This window comes from Haliotis cracherodii, unplaced genomic scaffold (assembly GCF_022045235.1).
Source record: "Haliotis cracherodii isolate W230 unplaced genomic scaffold, xgHalCrac1.p SCAF_9, whole genome shotgun sequence".
Taxonomy (NCBI): Eukaryota; Metazoa; Mollusca; class Gastropoda; order Lepetellida; family Haliotidae; genus Haliotis; species Haliotis cracherodii.
This window is the reverse complement of record NW_027266343.1, coordinates 54,834,289-54,853,161: the sequence shown is the minus strand read 5'-3', so window position 1 is coordinate 54,853,161 and position 18,873 is coordinate 54,834,289. Positions and strand designations below refer to the sequence as shown.

Sequence of the window (18,873 nt, the reverse complement as noted above, 5' to 3'; positions counted from 1 at the left end):
TGCTTGTGGATACACAGACAAATGCATGTCAATTTTAAACTTTTCATCCGGTTGACCTTTGTCTTTATTTGGACTATGGGGCGGTCGGGTTGCCTAGTGGTTAAAGCGTTCGCTCGTCACGCCGATGACCCGGGTTTGATTCCCGACATGGGTACAATGTGTGAAGCCCATTTCTGGTGTCCCCCGCCGTGATATTGCTGGATATTGCTAAAAGCGGCGTAAAACCATACTCACTCACTCACTCATTATTTGGACTATAGTGATATGTCATTATGCATGTTTGCTGCACTATACTGATCGTATTGTGAGAGCATTTTCGAAACAACGCTTCTGTCCACAGGCAAATAGATATCCGTGTCAGTTTTCAGTGTAGTTTACCCCTCTGGTCCTTATTCAGAGTTTATGATGCAGCATTATTAAATGTTCCACTGCAGTCCATTAATTGTTTTAAGAGGTCATGTTCAAAAGCTTTTGTGTATATAGCTGTAAATGTTTCCATGCGGTACTGTGACAGTTTTATCACGTTATATTTTAACTGTTACATAGCATCAAAGTGTACCGCTGAAGGTCCTAGCTTCAAATCCCAGTAGGATCCCCTAAAAAGGTGTGTTTGCAACATGAGGAGCATAAGTTAACAGACAAATTAAGGGTTGAATTAAGGACGGGAACTTCCTGCAACCATGTATTACATGGCACTGTAATTTGTAAATGCATCCCTTGGGCACGCCAGAAACCTATGATTGTGGGTTCAAATCACGGTTCAACACAATGATATTTCTAGGATGGTCCACTCCCTAACCGTGTTCGTGAGTTTCACCAAGGTGGTAAATGTCTGAGATCTGCATCACTTCATGTTTTGCCCCACATAAACATTAAGTTGACACACTGTGATAAAACTGAATACTGTACAAAGCGATGTTAGACCCATCTCACTCACTCTCACAACATAACCAACATGTCCAGAGAGGCCAGCAATGAAAGCGCCGATGGTGCCCTGTTCTCCAGGTCCTGCTGACATTACCGACATACCTCAGAGAGGCCAGCAATGAGAACGCCGATGGTGTCCTGTTCTCCAGGTCTTTCTGACATAACCGACATGTCCAGAGACACCAGCAATGAGAGCACCGATGGTGCCCTGTTCTTCAGATCTTGCTGACATTACCGATATGTCAAGAGAGGCCACCAATGAAAGCGCTGATGGTGCCCTGTTCTCCAGGTCCTGCTGACATAACCAACATGTCGAGAGAGGCCAGCAATGAGAGCGCTGATGGTGCCCTGTTCTCCAGGTCCTGCTGACATTTCCGACATGTCCAGAGAGGCCAGCAATGAGAGCGCTGATGGTGCCCTGTTCTCCAGGTCCTGCTGACATTTCCGACATGTCCAGAGAGGCCAGCAATGAGAGCACTGATGGTGCCCTGTTCTCTAGGTCCTGCTGACATTTCCGACATGTCAAGAGAGGCCAGCAATGAGAGCGCTGATGGTGCCATGTTCTTCAGGTCCTGCTGACATAACCGACATGTCCAGAGAGGCCAGCAATGAGAGCGCCGATGGTGCTGTGTTCTCCAGGTCCTGCTGACATTTCCAACATGCCTCAGAGAGGCCAGCAATGAGAGCGCCGATGGTGTCCTGTTCCCCAAGTCCTGCTGACATAACCGACATGTCCATAGAGGCCAGCAATGAGAGCGCCAATGGTGCCCTGTTCTCCAGGTCATGCTGACATTACCGACATGTCGAGAGAGGCCACCAATGAGAGCGCTGATGGTGCCCTGTTCTCCAGGTCCTGCCAACATTTCTAACATACCTCAGAGGGGCCAGCAGTGAGAGCGCTGATGGTGCCCTGTTCTCCACTTCCTGCCAACATTTCCAACATACCTCAGAGGGGCAGCAATGAGAGCGCTGATGGTGCCCTGTTCTCCAGGTCCTGCTGACATTTCCGACATACCTCAGAGAGGCCAGCAATGAGAGCGCTGATGGTGCCCTGTTCTCCAGGTCCTGCTGACATTACCGACATGTCCAGAGAGGCCAGCAATGAGAGCGCTGATGGTGCCCTGTTCCCCAAGTCCTGCTGACATAACCGACATGTCGAGAGAGGCCACCAATGAGAGCACCGATGGTGCCCTGTTCTCCAGGTCCTGCTGACATTTCCGACATACCTCAGAGAGGCCAGCAATGAGAGCGCCGATGGTGTCCTGTTCTCCAGGTCTTTCTGACATAACCGACATGTCCAGAGAGGCCAGCAATGAGAGCACCGATGGTGCCCTGTTCTTCAGATCTTGCTGACATTACCGACATGTCCAGAGAGGCCAGCAATGAGAGCGCTGATGGTGCCCTGTTCTCCAGGTCCTGCTGACATTACCGACATGTTGAGAGGGGCCAGCAATGAGAACGCCGATGGTGCCCTGTTCCCCAAGTCCTGCTGACATAACCGACATGTCGAGAGAGGCCACCAATGAGAGCACCGATGGTGCCCTGTTCTCCAGGTCCTGCTGACATTACCGACATGTTGAAAGGGGCCAGCAATGAGAGCACCGATGGTGCCCTGTTCTTCAGATCTTTCTGACATAACCGACATGTCCAGAGAGGCCAGCAATGAGAGCACCGATGGTGCCCTGTTCTTCAGATCTTGCTGACATTACCGACATGTCCAGAGAGGCCAGCAATGAGAGCGCTGATGGTGCCCTGTTCTTCAGATCTTGCTGACATTACTGACATGTCCAGAGAGGCCAGCAATGAGAGCGCTGATGGTGCCCTGTTCTCCAGGTCCTGCTGACATTACCGACATGTCCAGAGAGGCCAGCGATGAGAGCGCCGATGGTGTCCTGTTATCCAAGTCCTGCTGACATTTCCAACATGCCTCAGAGAGGCCAGCAATGAGAGCACCGATGGTGCCATGTTCTCCAGGTCCTGCTGACATTACCGACATGTTGAGAGGGGCCAGCAATGAGAACGCCGATGGTGCCCTGTTCCCCAAGTCCTGCTGAGTTTGCAGCAAGTATGCTGCATCCAACATATGGCACTGACACTGAATTTGCTAGTGTTTACTGGCAGGTGATATATGGTGCTCGTATTTGCCAATATTTTATGGGTAATCTGGAGTGATGAGCAAATATTGTGTTGTTGCCAATTCTCAGCTGCAGTGTATATTGGCTTCCTTGATGGCTCTCCTGTTAATTATACCGATTGCCTGTTCCGACCGGTTCTGATTGATACCATATCACTACCATGGTGAAGTGCAGGGTCATTTTTATGTGATATTATATTATATACTGCACTTATCCAGGTACTAGTATCTGCTCAAGTGCGGTTTCTTTGATCCAGTTTATTTGGGTTATCATGTTAAAGAAACATGTTGGTTGTTCAACAGACACCAAATTTTAAAATTTTGTTCGGATTGTTCAACAGACACCAGCTGTAAATTGTTCTGATCAATGAACACCAATTGTAAAAAGGTCTGATTGTATTGTTCAACAGACACCAACTGTAAAAGGTTGCTTTTCGGATTTTCAACAGAAACAAACAATAGAAATATTGCTGCTTATATTGCTGCTCGGATTGTTCAACAGACAGCAACTGTAAAATGTTGCTGATTGAATTATTTATTTTTTGAATACTTTTGTGATAACATTACACATGGTTGCACAGAAAGTTATGGTCAACATTCAATGCTACTAAAAACAGTTATGACTACAGTTAATCTGTGACCACATATTATCATGTTGCTGGGATACTGCAACTAAAAGATTTGTATGCCACACTCACTACTCCCTCACTCACTCACTCACTCACAAGTTCGTCATGGAACTACATTTAGTCACAGTTAGAACATTTCTCCTCTGACCTTGAGAACACTCTGTAAGACTTTTTCAAGACATGGGATATATAGGTCAATTGAAATAACATATACAAAACTGACATACGTATTCTGTGAAGACATGTTCTAAAGAACTGGAGAGTACTAGAGTATTTATATTGTCTATAAATACTTGGTAGCTAGGTGGCTAGTAAACATGTACAATCTAGAATTTTCAGATGCAGCTGTTTGCTTGAGGAATCAATTTAGGTCAACTGTTACACATCAGTTAAATCTTCCTGGCTGAATGTACCAACTTTTGTTGTCAATAGGTTTATCATCTGTTCAGTGGTGTTTTGTATCAAAAGTGATTGGTTAGAAATTTGAATGGTGGATGAGTGCTCGATGACACAGGTGCCTGGCTGTTGGTGTCTGTGGCTGCGGTGTACATGAGTGTAGTGTCAGCTGCTTACACCAGAAATAGTCGGAACTGTTGTGTATTTGACCTGGAGCAGCTCAGCTTGGTGTTTTGGGGCTCATGTGTTTTCACTGCTATTTTGGCTTATTTAACTTTGGATCAGTTGTAGGTGGACTGTTAAAGCTGAGTTCAGTCTACATCATCTTGGGGAGTCTGCATGGGGATTCCAGGGCAGAATAGACCTCCACAACCCCATGCTTGTTTCCTTGTGGGGATTCCAGGGCAGAATGGATCTCAATGACCCCAGGCTTGTTTCCTTGTGGGGATTCCAGGGCAGAATAGACCTCCAGAACCCCATGCTTGTTTCCTTGTGGGGATTCCAGGGCAGAATAGATCTCCACAACCCCATGCTTGTTTCCGTGTGGGGATTCCAGGGCAGAATGGATCTCAATGACCCCATGCTTGTTTCCTTGTGGGGATTCCAGGGCAGAATATATCTCCACAACCCCATGCTTGTTTCCTTGTGGGGATTCCAGGGCAGAGTAGGTGCCCCATGCTTGTTGATATAGCTGATGAGGAGCACACTGTGCAAGTGTGTCTCATCTTTCTTTATGCAACACTTGATCTTCTTACTTACAGAACAACTTGATCAGTTGTACCATCAAACAAATCTTTTCCCTTCTAGAATGTGCAAGTACATGTTGTATATGCACTGAGTGAGTGAGTGGGTGAGTACATTCTAGTAATATGACCTGTAATTAATCAAGTTAGGACCAGGTAAACCAGTTTTTGATAGGTCTTGACACACGATCAGACAGGTCACACTTTAAAGGTGCACTTTACATATTTTTTTGCATAACTATATAGATATACTACAACAACTGCGCTAGTGAGGTGCATGACAATATAGCTTTTCACATCAAAGTACGTCTTCGTAGGGCTTCGATGACAGCACATGGAGGATAAATACGCAAATAGGAATATTTTTTCACATTTTAGGATATTTTCTCATTGAAAGTTCTGTTTATCTAAATGTGTAGTCTCGACCAAACTGAAACAGATAAAAAACACATAAATGGGCTGTGTAAAGTGTTATGATGTAACAGAGTTTCTAGACTGGCTGTGAGGAACTCTAGGGGGAAGAATGATTCTCTTCCTATGGACAAGGCATATCGAGGCTTTGATAAACACTGGCTTCTAATGTAATCAACCTGGCAATAAGTATTTTGTTACTCAACCGTAAGAAAAACATACAAACTTTCACTTCAATTTGCCTCTTATAAACAAACATTACTGAAGACAGTTTACTCTGTGCAGCGCTTGTGTTGTAGGCTTCACAGTACGGAGCTCTATTGTTTGATTTGAGAATTGAATCGGGCATGTGACGTCCCACTTGGAAATTGTTTCATGCATGATTTAAAAAAACAACTGTCGACGTACTGTCCCTTTAAATCTCACCTCACCTCACCTCACCTCACCTCACCTCCACCCCCTCCGTGGTCTAGTGGTAGAGCGTCCACCCGGAGAGTGGAAGGTCTGGGGTTCAATCCCTGGCTGCGTCATACCGAAAGACGTTAAAAGATGGTACTTGTTGTTACCCTGTCTAGCGCTCGGCATTAAGGGGCTAAAACAAGGACTGGTCGGCTCGGAGTCAGTATTCTGTGTCTGAGTGGGGTATTCATGTTAAACTGCGGCATGGTATCTCAGTGGGCTAGCACTATAAATCGGCATCAGTCCGGACTAGTACAAGCAGCCACACACACACACACGTACATGCACATCGCTATATAAGTGTAATAATCTTGGACACGACGTTAAACCCCATTTCACCCCACCTCACCTCACCTCACCTAGCCTCACCTCACCTCACCTCACCTCACCTCACCTCACAAGTGTTGGGTCACATGACATGAGCCACCTCTCCCTGTGCTACTGTTTGTCTGGCCATCCATGATGGAGTGGTTGGACTGTAATTACTGTAGGTAGACATTGGAATTGGTCAAACTGTTTCTGTTTGTCATTTCAAGTAGCCAGGCATATAGTGTTATAGGCTATTTCAGCAGGGCATCTTGTAGAGGAGCTCTTTCATTACTGACAGAGAGACTAGTGCCAATCAAAACATCACCTATGAAGTAGAACACAGCACTCCATGTGTGTCAGTGTGGTTCACACAACCCAGGTGAATCTTCTCACACTCATCCCTCCACCTGGTTTTGTGTGACCTTTCCTTGTTGCAACAAGCCTCTTTCTAAATTTAATTTTACACAGAAATAAACAAGATTGATCTGGCCTAAATATACTGCTAGGAAGCTGCAAAAAATAGAAAGGTTGAAGTTCAGTTGAAAACTGCTGTGTTTTCCTGATTTTGTTACAGCTAAAAATGTCCCGGGGAGTGAAAGCCATGAAAGTGTGAAAGAATGTATCATGATGCCGATATTAAGTTTAGATGTTTCCAAAAGACATTCTGGTGTCTCCAAGTGACCAAGGGGTTATACTAGGTCACATACAACAGGGGCTTATACCAGGTCACATACAACAGGGGCTTATTCCAGGTCACATACAACAGGGGGCTTATACCAGGTCACATACAAAAGGTTGCTAATACCAGGTCACATACAACAGGGGCTTATACCAGGTCACATTCAACAGGAGGCTCATACCAGTTCACATACAACAGGGAGCTTATTCCAGGTCACATACTAAAAGTTGGTAATACCAGGTCACATACAACAGGGTGCTAATACCAGGTCACATACAACAGGGGGCTTATACCAGGTCACATACAACAGGGGGCTTATACCAGGTCACATACAACAGGGGGCTAATGCCAGTTCACATACAAGAGGGGGCTTATACCAGGTCACATACAACAGGGTGCTAATACCAGTTCACATACAACATGGGGCTTATACCAGGTCACATACAAAAGGGGGCTTATACCAGGTCACATACAACAGGGGGTTAATGCCAGTTTACATACAACAGGGGGCTTATACCAGGTCACATACAACAGGGGGCTAATACCAGGTCACATACAACAGGGGGCTTATACCAGGTCACATTCAACAGGGTGCTAATACCAGGTTACATGCAACAGGGCGCCAATACCAGGTCACATACAACAGGTGCTAATACCAGGTCACATACAACCTGGGCCTTATGCCAGGTTGTTCAAAAAGGACAGATGTACCAGAAGAGGGGACCAAGAAAGTGAAGTGTATCATGACACAATGGAGACTTGAGTGCCTCAGTTTAATCCCCTAGCTTTGCCAGGATCTGCTGACGGTTGAAATCCCAAGTCTACCGCCATTATGATCCTTGGTGTGTATCTTACCCATGCCTGTGGGTCTCACCCGAGTGAGTAACATCTGCTGCCAGCATCACTTCAGGTTTTCCTCCCATATTTGGATGACATGATGTTTCTGAATATGGAGTAAACCTGTGAAGATCTTGGGTAGAATTAGGTCTTCAGCAATTCATTCCAACTGTAAATAACAACTATGCTTGTTATTAGAGGCTACTAATGGGATCAGCTGGTCAGGGTCGGTGACTTGGTTGATGCATGTCATCGATATTAATTGTGTGGATCGATGCTCATGATGTCAATCACTTGATTGTCTGGTCCAGACTCGATTATTTACAGACCGCCATCATATAGCTGTAATATTGCTGAGTGCAACGTTAAACAAAGAAACAAAAAATATCAAGTAGCACTTAACTCCCTCACTCACTCCAGTTCAAAGGGTGTAAGCTATCTGCTTCAAACTCTCATGCCACAATTCATTTCTTCCTGAAGTCCATTAGCATCATACCAACCTCCTGTGTCGACAATTGAGCCTGCTGCAACCTTGTAGTCAACATCACGTGTCACAAGAATGGACTCAAATAGAATGCACACACAATGGAATAAGACTGTTCTGCAGTCCAAACTCTCTCTGCGGACTACTTAATGCTGTGAATGATTAAGGGCAGTGACTGAACGTTATTTCCAGGCTGTATTATTGCATGTTAACTATTACTGCACCAACACAGAGGAGGCTATGCATTTCACTGCTGATGAGGCTAACTCTATTTTGTATGTTAAGTGGATGTGAATGCCTTGAATAATTAAGCACTTAAAACATTTTGCTATTTTTCTGTACACCCCAAGTTTTGGTGTTAACCTCGGTGAATAATTTGTGTTATGCTCTCCTCCAAAATATCATGATGAAAATATAGAAGGCATTTGCTGTTTATGAACAAATTGAGCTTCTCCCTTGATGTGAGCTGTCTGCAGCTGATGTAATTTGTTTGAGCTTAATGTGGGAGGAAGACCTATGTATGTGACTCATATACTTAACATTTACCACTTTGGTAACACCAATATAATGCTGGCATGGTGCTGTCAGACACAGCTTTGTGCTGACAGACATGGGTGTTGGTGATGAAAGACATGGTTTAGTGAGAATATTGGATTATTGTAAGAACCTAGAAACTGTTGATTGGTTGGTCATAATCGATGACCACTTTGTAACATTCAAAGTGCTGGCTTGGTGCTGACAAACTCGGTGTAGGGACAATATTGGATTATCGTAAGAACCTAGAAACTGTTGATCGGTTGGTCATAATGGATGACCACTTTGTAACATCCAAAGTGCTGGTTTGGTGCTGACAAACTCGGTTTAGGGAGAATATTGTGTTATCGTAAGAACCTAGAAACTGTTGATCGGTTGGTCATAATGGATGACCACTTTGTAACATCCAAAGTGCTGGTTTGGTGCTGACAAACTTGGTTTAGGGAGAATATTGTGTTATCGTAAGAACCTAGAAACTGTTGATCGGTTGGTCATAATGGATGACCACTTTGTAACATCCAAAGTGCTGGTTTGGTGCTGACAAACTCGGTTTAGGGAGAATATTGGATTATCATAAGAACCTAGAAACTGTTGATCGGTTGGTCATAATGGATGACCACTTTGTAACATCCAAAGTGCTGGCTTGGTGCTGACAAACTCGGTTTAAGGACCAGTTCTAACCCAGGATCTCTTTAGGGGTCGCCTTTTGGTCGCCTCTTACACCCAGCATAGATTGGTGGGGATCAGTTCTAACCCAGAATCTCCTTGGGGAGGTCGCCAGTATAGAGGAGCTGACTGCAAGAGGGTGGTCATGTGGTTGGTTTTGTATCACCGTACCTGATGGTGTTGTTCATTGCACATGGTTTCTCTCAGTGGTTTGTGGGCTGTCGGGTAGTCTTGTGGTAAAAGTGTTTGCTCGTCACGCCAAAGACCCAGGTTCGATTCCTGATATGGGTACAATGTGTGAAGCCCATTTCTGGTGTCCCCCCGCCATGATATTACTGGAATATTGTCAAAAGTGGCGTAAAACCATACTCACTCACTCACTTTCTGGTTTCCCTTGGTGACATTGTAGAAAACTACCTTAGCACTATGACTGACGTAAGTCTGTGTTAACGTGTGGGAGTTACGATCACCTTAGCACTACGACTGTCGTAAGTCTGTGTTAAGGTATGGGAGTTACGATCACCTTAGCACTACGACTGTCGTAAGTCTGTGTTAACGTGTGGGAGTTACGATCACCTTAGCACTACGACTGTCGTAAGTCTGTGTTAAGGTATGGGAGTTACGATCACCTTAGCACTATGACTGTCGTAAGTCTGTGTTAACGTGTGGGAGTTACGATCACCTTAGCACTATGTCTGTGTTAACGTGTGGGAGTTACGATCACCTTAGCACTACGACTGTCAATAGTCTGTGTTAACGTGTGGGAGTTACGATCACCTTAGCACTATGACTGTCGTAAGTCTGTGTTAAGGTATGGGAGTTACGATCACCTTAGCACTATGACTGTCGTAAGTCTGTGTTAACATGTGGGAGTTACGATCACCTTAGCACTACGACTGTCGTAAGTCTGTGTTAACGTGTGGGAGTTACGATCACCTTAGCACTATGACTGTCGTAAGTCTGTGTTAACGTGTGGGAGTTACGATCACCTTAGCACTACGACTGTCGTAAGTCTGTGTTAAGGTATGGGAGTTACGATCACCTTAGCACTACGACTGTCGTAAGTCTGTGTTAAGGTATGGGAGTTACGATCATCTTGGCGCTAAGGCACCCTGGTCTAGAGGCAGTTATTTAATGGTCGCCACGATACAGCTTGTATATTATGAGTAATGCATAAAACAACATTCACTCATGGACTGAGATGTCCAGAGCTATGATTATTTTAGGAAGTAGTAAGTGGTCGGTTTGCTATGATTACATGTGATCTGGCTCTTGGTAATGGAGACGCTAAAGACCAGTGTTCAGTGAGGAGTATCTTGTCATTATTAACTGTGGAAGTGAAGTAGCAGAAATCTGTGGCAGAAGCCTCCCAATTAGGAATGTTTCAAACAAAAGTCTTGAAATCAATACTGACGTTTGCTTCCGTGAGGCAAACACTATGGGGATGATTTTAGGCAAAGTTTTTTCATTGATCATTCCTTGTCTTTTAAAACATGACTCTAAATCTTGATGATTCTTCTAGTCTTATGTTTTTGGACAAGTTAGGGTATTTTTGTATAATAAGAAGGTATTTGTAGTCCAGACAACTGTTCACCGTCACTGTGACATTTGTACAAGTTTCTCGTTGGCTCTTGCCAAGATTATGGGGCATTTGGTTGAGCTGTGTTCTTTGAAGGGATGCTGGTGAAGATGATAGTGGATAGTCATTTGATTCCCTCCTTGATAAAATTCTTGTTTCCCCTGAAATTGAGTATCATTCTTCTCCCTGCTGCCGAGTAATCACCCACAGTTCCTTAAGATTGAAACTGTTGCTGTGATGCTATCAAGTGTAATTTATTGAGGGAGTTTGTTTGATAGCATTCTTCAAGGCTCGATTGTTTTTGATACTCTCATCCTCTGGAAGTTGTCTATGGACAAAAAACATTTTTGTATTGATTAGATTTTTGGTGCCTAGAGTGTTTGAGACAGCGAGAAAGAATATGGGTCCTCCTTGTACCCCTTTATCTGGGCAGTATGGGTTTCTTGTACCTTCCTTATCTGGGCAATATTGTCCCTTGTGCCTTCCTTATCTGAGCAATATTGTCCCTTGTGCCTTCCTTATCTGAGCAATATTGTCCCTTGTACCTTCCTTATCTGGGCAATATTGTCCCTTGTACCTTCCTTATCTGAGCAATATTGTCCCTTGTGCCTTCCTTATCTGAGCAATATTGTCCCTTGTGCCTTCCTTATCTGAGCAATATTGTCCCTTGTACCTTCCTTATCTGGGCAATATTGTCCCTTGTACCTTCCTTATCTGAGCAATATTGTCCCTTGTGCCTTCCTTATCTGAGCAATATTGTCCCTCGTGCCTTCCTTATCTGGGCAATATTGTCCCTTGTGCCTTCCTTATCTGGGCAATATTGTCCCTTGTACCTTCCTTATCTGAGCAATATTGTCCCTTGTACCTTCCTTATCTGAGCAATATGGGTCCCTTGTACCTTCCTTATCTGCCCAATATGGGTCCCTTGTTCCCTCTCTTATCTGAGCAATATTGTCCCTTGTACCTTCCTTATCTGAACAATATGGGTCCCTTGTACCTTCCTTATCTGGGCAATATTGTCCCTTGAACCTTCCTTATCTGAGCAATATGGGTCCCTTGTACCTTCCTTATCTGAGCAATATTGTCCCTTGTACCTTCCTTATCTGACCAATATGGGTCCCTTGTACCTTCCTTATCTGAGCAATATTGTCCCTTGTACTTTCCTTATCTGAGCAATATGGGTCCCTTGTACCTTCCTTATCTGGGCAATATTGTCCCTTGTACCTTCCTTATCTGAGCTATATTGTCCCTTGTATCTTAATTATGTGAGCAATATTGTCCCTTGTACCTTCCTTATCTGACCAATATGGGTTTCTTGTACCTTCCTTATCTGGGCAATATGGGTCCCTCGTACCTTCCTTATCTGGGCAATATGGGTCCCTTGTACCTTCCTTATCTGGGCAATATTGTCCCTTGTACCTTCCTTATCTGAGCAATATGGGTCCCTTGTACCTTCCTTATCTGGGCAATATTGTCCCTTGTACCTTCCTTATCTGAGCAATATTGTCCCTTGTGCCTTCCTTATCTGGGCAATATAGGTACGCTTATTCCTTCCTTATTTGGGAGCCATGAAGATCCGAGTTAGAATTGGTTCTGAGCAACTCATGCTTGCCTTAAGAGGCAATTTTACTTCTTGTCAGAGGCAACTATTGGGATCAGGTGGTTGATACATGTCATCGTATCCCAATTGCATAGATCGATACTCATATTGTCAATCACTGGATTGTCTGGTCCAGACTTAATTATTACAGAATTGTATTATTAGCTGAAATATTGCTCAGTGCGAACAGCAAAGTGTGAAAAAACAGCTGTGTAAAGTTGTAAGATAGCTGACAAATGAGTAAATGTCACTCACTCACTGAATTAAAAAGTGACTATTTTTGTGCCCATTTATTGCAACATTTCGGGGATTAGATGTAAAAGTACATGAATCAAGGCTACTGGACCCCGTTCCTCAAAGCGATCTTAGCGATACAACATTCATAAGTCTATGTTAAAGTATAGGAGTTCAACTTACCGCTAAGATCGCTTTGTGGAGCGGCTCCCAGGTTTTTACAAGTTCCACACATCAACCAACACATAATGATAGCTGCAAGTTCCACACACCATCAACCAAAACATAATGATAGCTGCAAGTTCCACACACCATCAACCAAAACATAATAATAGCTGCAAGTTCCACACCATCAACCAACACATAATGATAGCTGCAAGTTCCACACACCAACCCACACATAATGATAGCTGCAAGTTCCACACACCAACCCACACATAATGATAGCTGCAAGTTCCACACACCAACCAACACACAATGATAAGCTGCAAGTTCCACACACCAACCCACACATAATGATAGCTGCAAGTTCCACACACCAACCAACACACAATGATAGCTGCAAGTTCCACACACCAACCCACACACAATGATAGCTGCAAGTTCCACACCATCAACCAACACATAATGATAGCTGCAAGTTCCACACACCAACCCACACATAATGATAGCTGCAAGTTCCACACACCAACCAACACACAATGATAGCTGCAAGCTCCACACACCAACCCACACATAATGATAGCTGCAAGTTCCACACCATCAACCAACACATAATGATAGCTGCAAGTTCCACACCATCAACCAACACATAATGATAGCTGCAAGTTCCACACACCAACCCACACACAATGATAGCTGCAAGTTCCACACACCATCAACCAAAACATAATGATAGCTGCAAGTTCCACACCATCAACCAACACATAATGATAGCTGCAAGTTCCACACACCAACCCACACACAATGATAGCTGCAAGTTTCACACACAATCAACCCACACACAATGATAGCTGCAAGTTCCACACATCAACCCACACAAAATGATAAGCTGCAAGTTCCAGACCATCAACCCACACACAATGATAGCTGCAAGTTCCACACACCAACCCACACAAAATCATAAGCTACCAGGTCCTACAAACCCAGAAAGATATGTCTTGTTTAGATTTAGTAACAGTTTCATCGAGTGAGTTTTACATGCCATCCATAATATTGCAGTGGTGGCCTAGTGGTCAATGCTGTTTTAACTGACTGTGCAGGGTTTTATCCTACACGAGATGGACCTGTAATGATCCATGTTTGTCAGCAGTTTACCTTGTCAGTGTCCGTTGGTTCACCGAAGTCATCTACAACAAGCTATTTTCATGCTTTTCTCTTAAACTGTTCTTTACCTGTCCACACCATACTTGTGATCATATGTGTCTCTATGATTGTAATCTACAACCAGGGCGGGTGGGTAGCCTCGTGGTTAAAGTGTTCGCTCGTCACCCCGTAGACCCGGGTTCGATTCCTGACATGGGTACAATGTGTGAAGTCCATTTCTGGTGTCCCCCGCTGTGATATTGCTGGAATATTGCTAAAAGTGGTGTAAAACCATACTCACTCACTCACTCACTCACTATTCTACAACCTGTCACTTTCCTCCCAAAACTGAGATAATTGAAATGATGCTGAAAGCAGCATTAAACCCAACTCTCACTCACTCACTCACTCAAAATGGCCTGTGAAGATCCAAGGTAGAATATGTCTTCAGCAACCCATGCTTGCCGTAAAAGGCAAGCATGCTTGTTGTAAGAGGCGCCTAACGGGATCGGGTGCTCAGGCTCACTGACTTGGTTGATGCATGTCATCGATCCCAATTGCGTGGATCGATGCTCATGATATTAATCACTGGATTGTCTGGTCGAGACTCGATTATTTACAGACGGCTGTCATATAGCTGGAATATTGGTGAGTGCGGCATTAAACAACAAACCAAACAACTATCAAATTGAAATCAGTACGGTAATAGAGGGAGACTTGTTGAAAATGTTGACTGTCAGCATGTACACATTCTTGTCTAGCATTCTAAAAGGGTCTTGATTCAATCAGACCGTGAAATATTTATCCAGATGACAATCGCACTTCCTAGTTCCAATATGGAAGACCATTGTTAAGTTACCCAAATCAATCAAACCAATTCAACCAGAAAGGGGTATTTCTTTTTAACAATGATTAGTAGAGATTTTATGTTCAAACGAGACAGTTGTTGAACATATGTGATGTAGAAATCGGTGTGATGGTCTGTGAGCATGCTATAATCAATTAAGTAGGCCCGCCAGATGACGGAAGTTGGGTCCATTGGCACAATGTCTTCTCCCATTTGAGATGTTCTGGCTGTTCAATAAAACTGATGGTATCATTTGATTATGATCTGGATTTACATCAATTATTTAATTATTGTTGCAAGTAGTATCAGTTATGTGACCATCCTGACGCGAGGACCTGCAAATCGAATCAGGTGGCGGAGACATGGAACAGTTTCCGACTGTGGCGTAGTGTTGGCCAGGAAGTTGGTATGCTCTCTGTAATCAATTTCACATCATATATTACAGCATGGGAGTATTTATAGACCAGCATCAGAGATGGCGCTGAAGGGTTGAACTGTTATTGGGAGGAAAGGTGGAACTGATCGGTCGATATTGGGATTCTCTGATTTTTAAGCTTCGTCTGAGGTTTTTAATTGAGTTTAAGAGATATTCACAGAAACAGATGACTTGTTGATTACAGTACGGGATAACTTGAGATTTGTAGAGAATTGGAGACTGGAAGATGTGGATGATATGAGATTTGTTGTGATGGGTGACATGAGAGTTATTGCACAGGTCTGAGGCATGAGATTGATGGTATGTGAGGTTTGATGCAGAGATGGATGGTGTAAGATATAGTGGATGTGTTGTTTGTTGTAAAGGTCGTGAATTGAAGGAGAAATCAAGGATGTTATGTTGGCATAGATGTGTGATTATTTTATATGATTTATTGCACAGGTGCATGGTGCTAAACATGGGGTACATGGATAGATGGTATGATATAGGAAGGATATGAGGTTTGTTGCTGATATAAATGTTATGAGACATGGATGATAATGTCTTGTTGGAGATAGGTGATGTGAGAATAATTGCATAGATTGATGGTATGAGATGAGGAGGTTAAGATATTTATTGCTGAGATAAAAGGTATTAAAAAGCAGGATTTCATATTTTTTGCAGAGTTGAATGGTATGAGATAAGGAGGATATGAGATTTATTGCAGAGATGGATAGTATAAGAAAAGAAGGATGTGAGATTTTTTCAGAGATAAGAAAACAATATGATATGTTTTGCAGAGATGGATGGTATGAGATAAGGAGGATAAGGGACTTATTTGCAGAGATGGATAGTATAAGGAAATGATGGATATGAGATTTAATACAGAGATGGATGGTATGAGATAAGGAGTATATGAGATTTTATATAGAGATGGATAGTATAAGAAAACGATGAATGTGAGATTTAATACAGAGATTGATGGTATGAGATAAGGAGTATATGAGATTTAATACAGAGATGGATAGTATAAGAAAACAATGGATGAGAGATTTAATACAGAAATGGATGGTATGAGATAAGGAGTATATGAGATTTAATACAGAGATGGATAGTATAGGAAAACGATGAATGTGACATTTAATACAGAGATGGATGGTATGAGATAAGGAGTATATGAGATTTAATACAGAGATGGATAGTATAAGAAAACAATGGATGTGAGATTTAATACAGAGATGGATGGTATGAGATAAGGAGTATATGAGATTTAATACAGAGATGGATACTATAAGAAAACGATGGATGTGAGATTTAATACAGAAATGGATCGTATGAGATAAGGAGTATATGAGATCTAATACAGAGATGGATAGTATATGAAAATGATGGATGTGAGATTTAATGCAGAGATGGATGGTATGAGATAAGGAGTATATGAGATTTAATGCAGAGATGGATAGTATAAGAAAACGATGGATGTGAGATTTAACACAGAGATGGATGGTATGAGATAAGGAGTATATGAGATTTAATACAGAGATGGATAGTATAAGAAAACGATGGATATGAGATTTAATACAGAGATGGATGGTATGAGATAAGGAGTATATGAGATTTAATACAGAGATGGATAGTATAAGAAAACAATGGATGTGAGATTTAATACAGAGATGGATGGTATGAGATAAGGAGGATATGAGATTTATTGCAGATATGGATGGTATGAGATAAGGAGGATATGAGATTTAATGCAGAGATGGATAGTATAAGAAAACGAGAGATGTGAGATTTAATACAGAGATGGATGGTATGAGATAAGGAGGATGTGATATTATTTACAGAGATGGATTGTATAAGATAAGGAGGATATGATATTATTTGGAGAGATGGATGTAAAAGACGTTTGATGCACAGATGTTATAATGTGTTGATGATTATGAGTATGGTAGGGATGGGTGTTACATGATTTGTTACTGATGGATGCCATGAGATATAAAGGATATAACATTTGAGGCAGATATTGATGTTACGAGATGTTGTTGCCAGTTGGTGTGGTACAGATGGGTCTATGAAGTTTATAGAACTCCGTGGTATATGACAAAATGAGTGATGTTGTCTTGATGAAGTGTACAACTCTTGTAAAGATGCGTGGTATTTAATACTTAGGGATTGTAGCGGTGGATTATACAAGTTTTGTAGAGATGGATTGTATGAGATTTGTAGCAATGGATTATTTGAGGTTTGTAACAATGGATTGTATGAGGTTTGTAGCAATGGTTTATAATGATGGATTGTATCAGTTTTTTGGATATGAATTTGGCTTCAAGACCTTGATTACATGAGGCTTTGGTAGATGGATTATGTTACATTGATTAAGATGGCTGATAGAGATGGATTATTTCAAGATTACAGATATGGATAATATGAGATTTACAGAGAGATGATATCAGATAGTGATGATTGGAACCTGATCTAGGTTTGAAGGAGATATATGCAAACCGTCTTGGAATAGATCCTGCATTTAGAAATAGAGGGTTATGTTTGTACGTAGTTTATGACATGACTTTAAAAAAAAAGACACAATAGATTTTATAATATTTTGATAACCTAAACACTATGGCATATGGAGGAAGTGGGATTTTACATTGGCAAGGAAGGGTTATTGAAACTGATTTTAGGAATTCGAGATAAATAGGTGACTCTGAGAAATGAAGACACAATTTTATTTTGTGTTTTGAAAGTTTCATTTAATGCAAAATTTATTGACTAAATTTATTAAGATGTCAAAATTGTTTTATATTTATGCAGATGAGGACTTTGGAAGCCGGGGTAAGCCAATATTGCATGTTCTGGCAGGGTTAGCCTAACTTTTAAGGCTATGCCGCAGTGTAGCATGATTTAGTATGGTGAGGCAAAGTCAGGCTAAACCACATTGTAGCATGCTTTATAAGGGCACAAACCCCTGTAGGCTGTACTACAGTTACGCATGCTTTGACAGTCAGCCAGTATTTGGCTGTGCCATAGTTGGCATGTTCTGGCATGGTAAAAAGCCAACTTTAGGCTGTACCATAGTTCAGCATGCTTAGTGAGCCCATTTGGGCTGAACTTTATTTATACTTCTGCATGTTTCCTCACATCAAGCAAATGTCAATATGTGCCACAGATTCACATTGTTTGTCAGATCCGGTCAATGTGAAGCTGAAGGAAAGGGTCACCACATGGTTATATCGTCAAGCACTGTATGAGGAGAGTCGCCACATCGTTGTATCATCAAGCACTGTACGAGGAGAGTCACCACATGGTTATATCATCAAGCACTGTATGAGGAGAGTCACCACATGGTTATATCATCAAGCCCTGTACAAGGAGAGTCACCACATGGTTATATCATCAAACACTCTACAAGGAGAGTCACCACATGGTTATATCATCAAGCACTGTACGAGGAGAGTCACCACATGGTTATATGATCAAGTACTGTATGAGGAGAGTCACCACATGGTAATTTCATCAAACACTGTACGAGGAGAGTCACCACATGGTTATATCATCCTACCTGTACGAGGAGAGTGACCACATGGTTATATCATCAAACACTGTACGAGGAGAGTCACCACATGGTTTTTTAATCAAACACGGTATGAAGAGAGTCACCACATGGTTATATCATCCTACCTGTACG

General features: G+C 42.4%; 1 protein-coding gene across 6 annotated transcripts in view; it reads left to right on the top strand.

Annotated features, from left to right (window-relative positions):
- Window positions 1-18,873, top strand: part of LOC139452702 (Kv channel-interacting protein 4-like) — a 483,175-nt gene that overhangs the window by 48,735 nt on the left and 415,567 nt on the right. For 4 of the 6 annotated variants that reach the window (XM_071234257.1, XM_071234262.1, XM_071234263.1 and 1 more), the window contains one exon: window positions 18,000-18,020. The exons of the other annotated variants lie outside the window; for them this stretch is intronic. In XM_071234257.1, coding sequence (XP_071090358.1) covers window positions 18,000-18,020 — 21 coding nt within the window. The remainder of the gene's footprint in view (window positions 1-17,999; window positions 18,021-18,873) is intronic. 6 annotated transcript variants of the gene reach the window in all.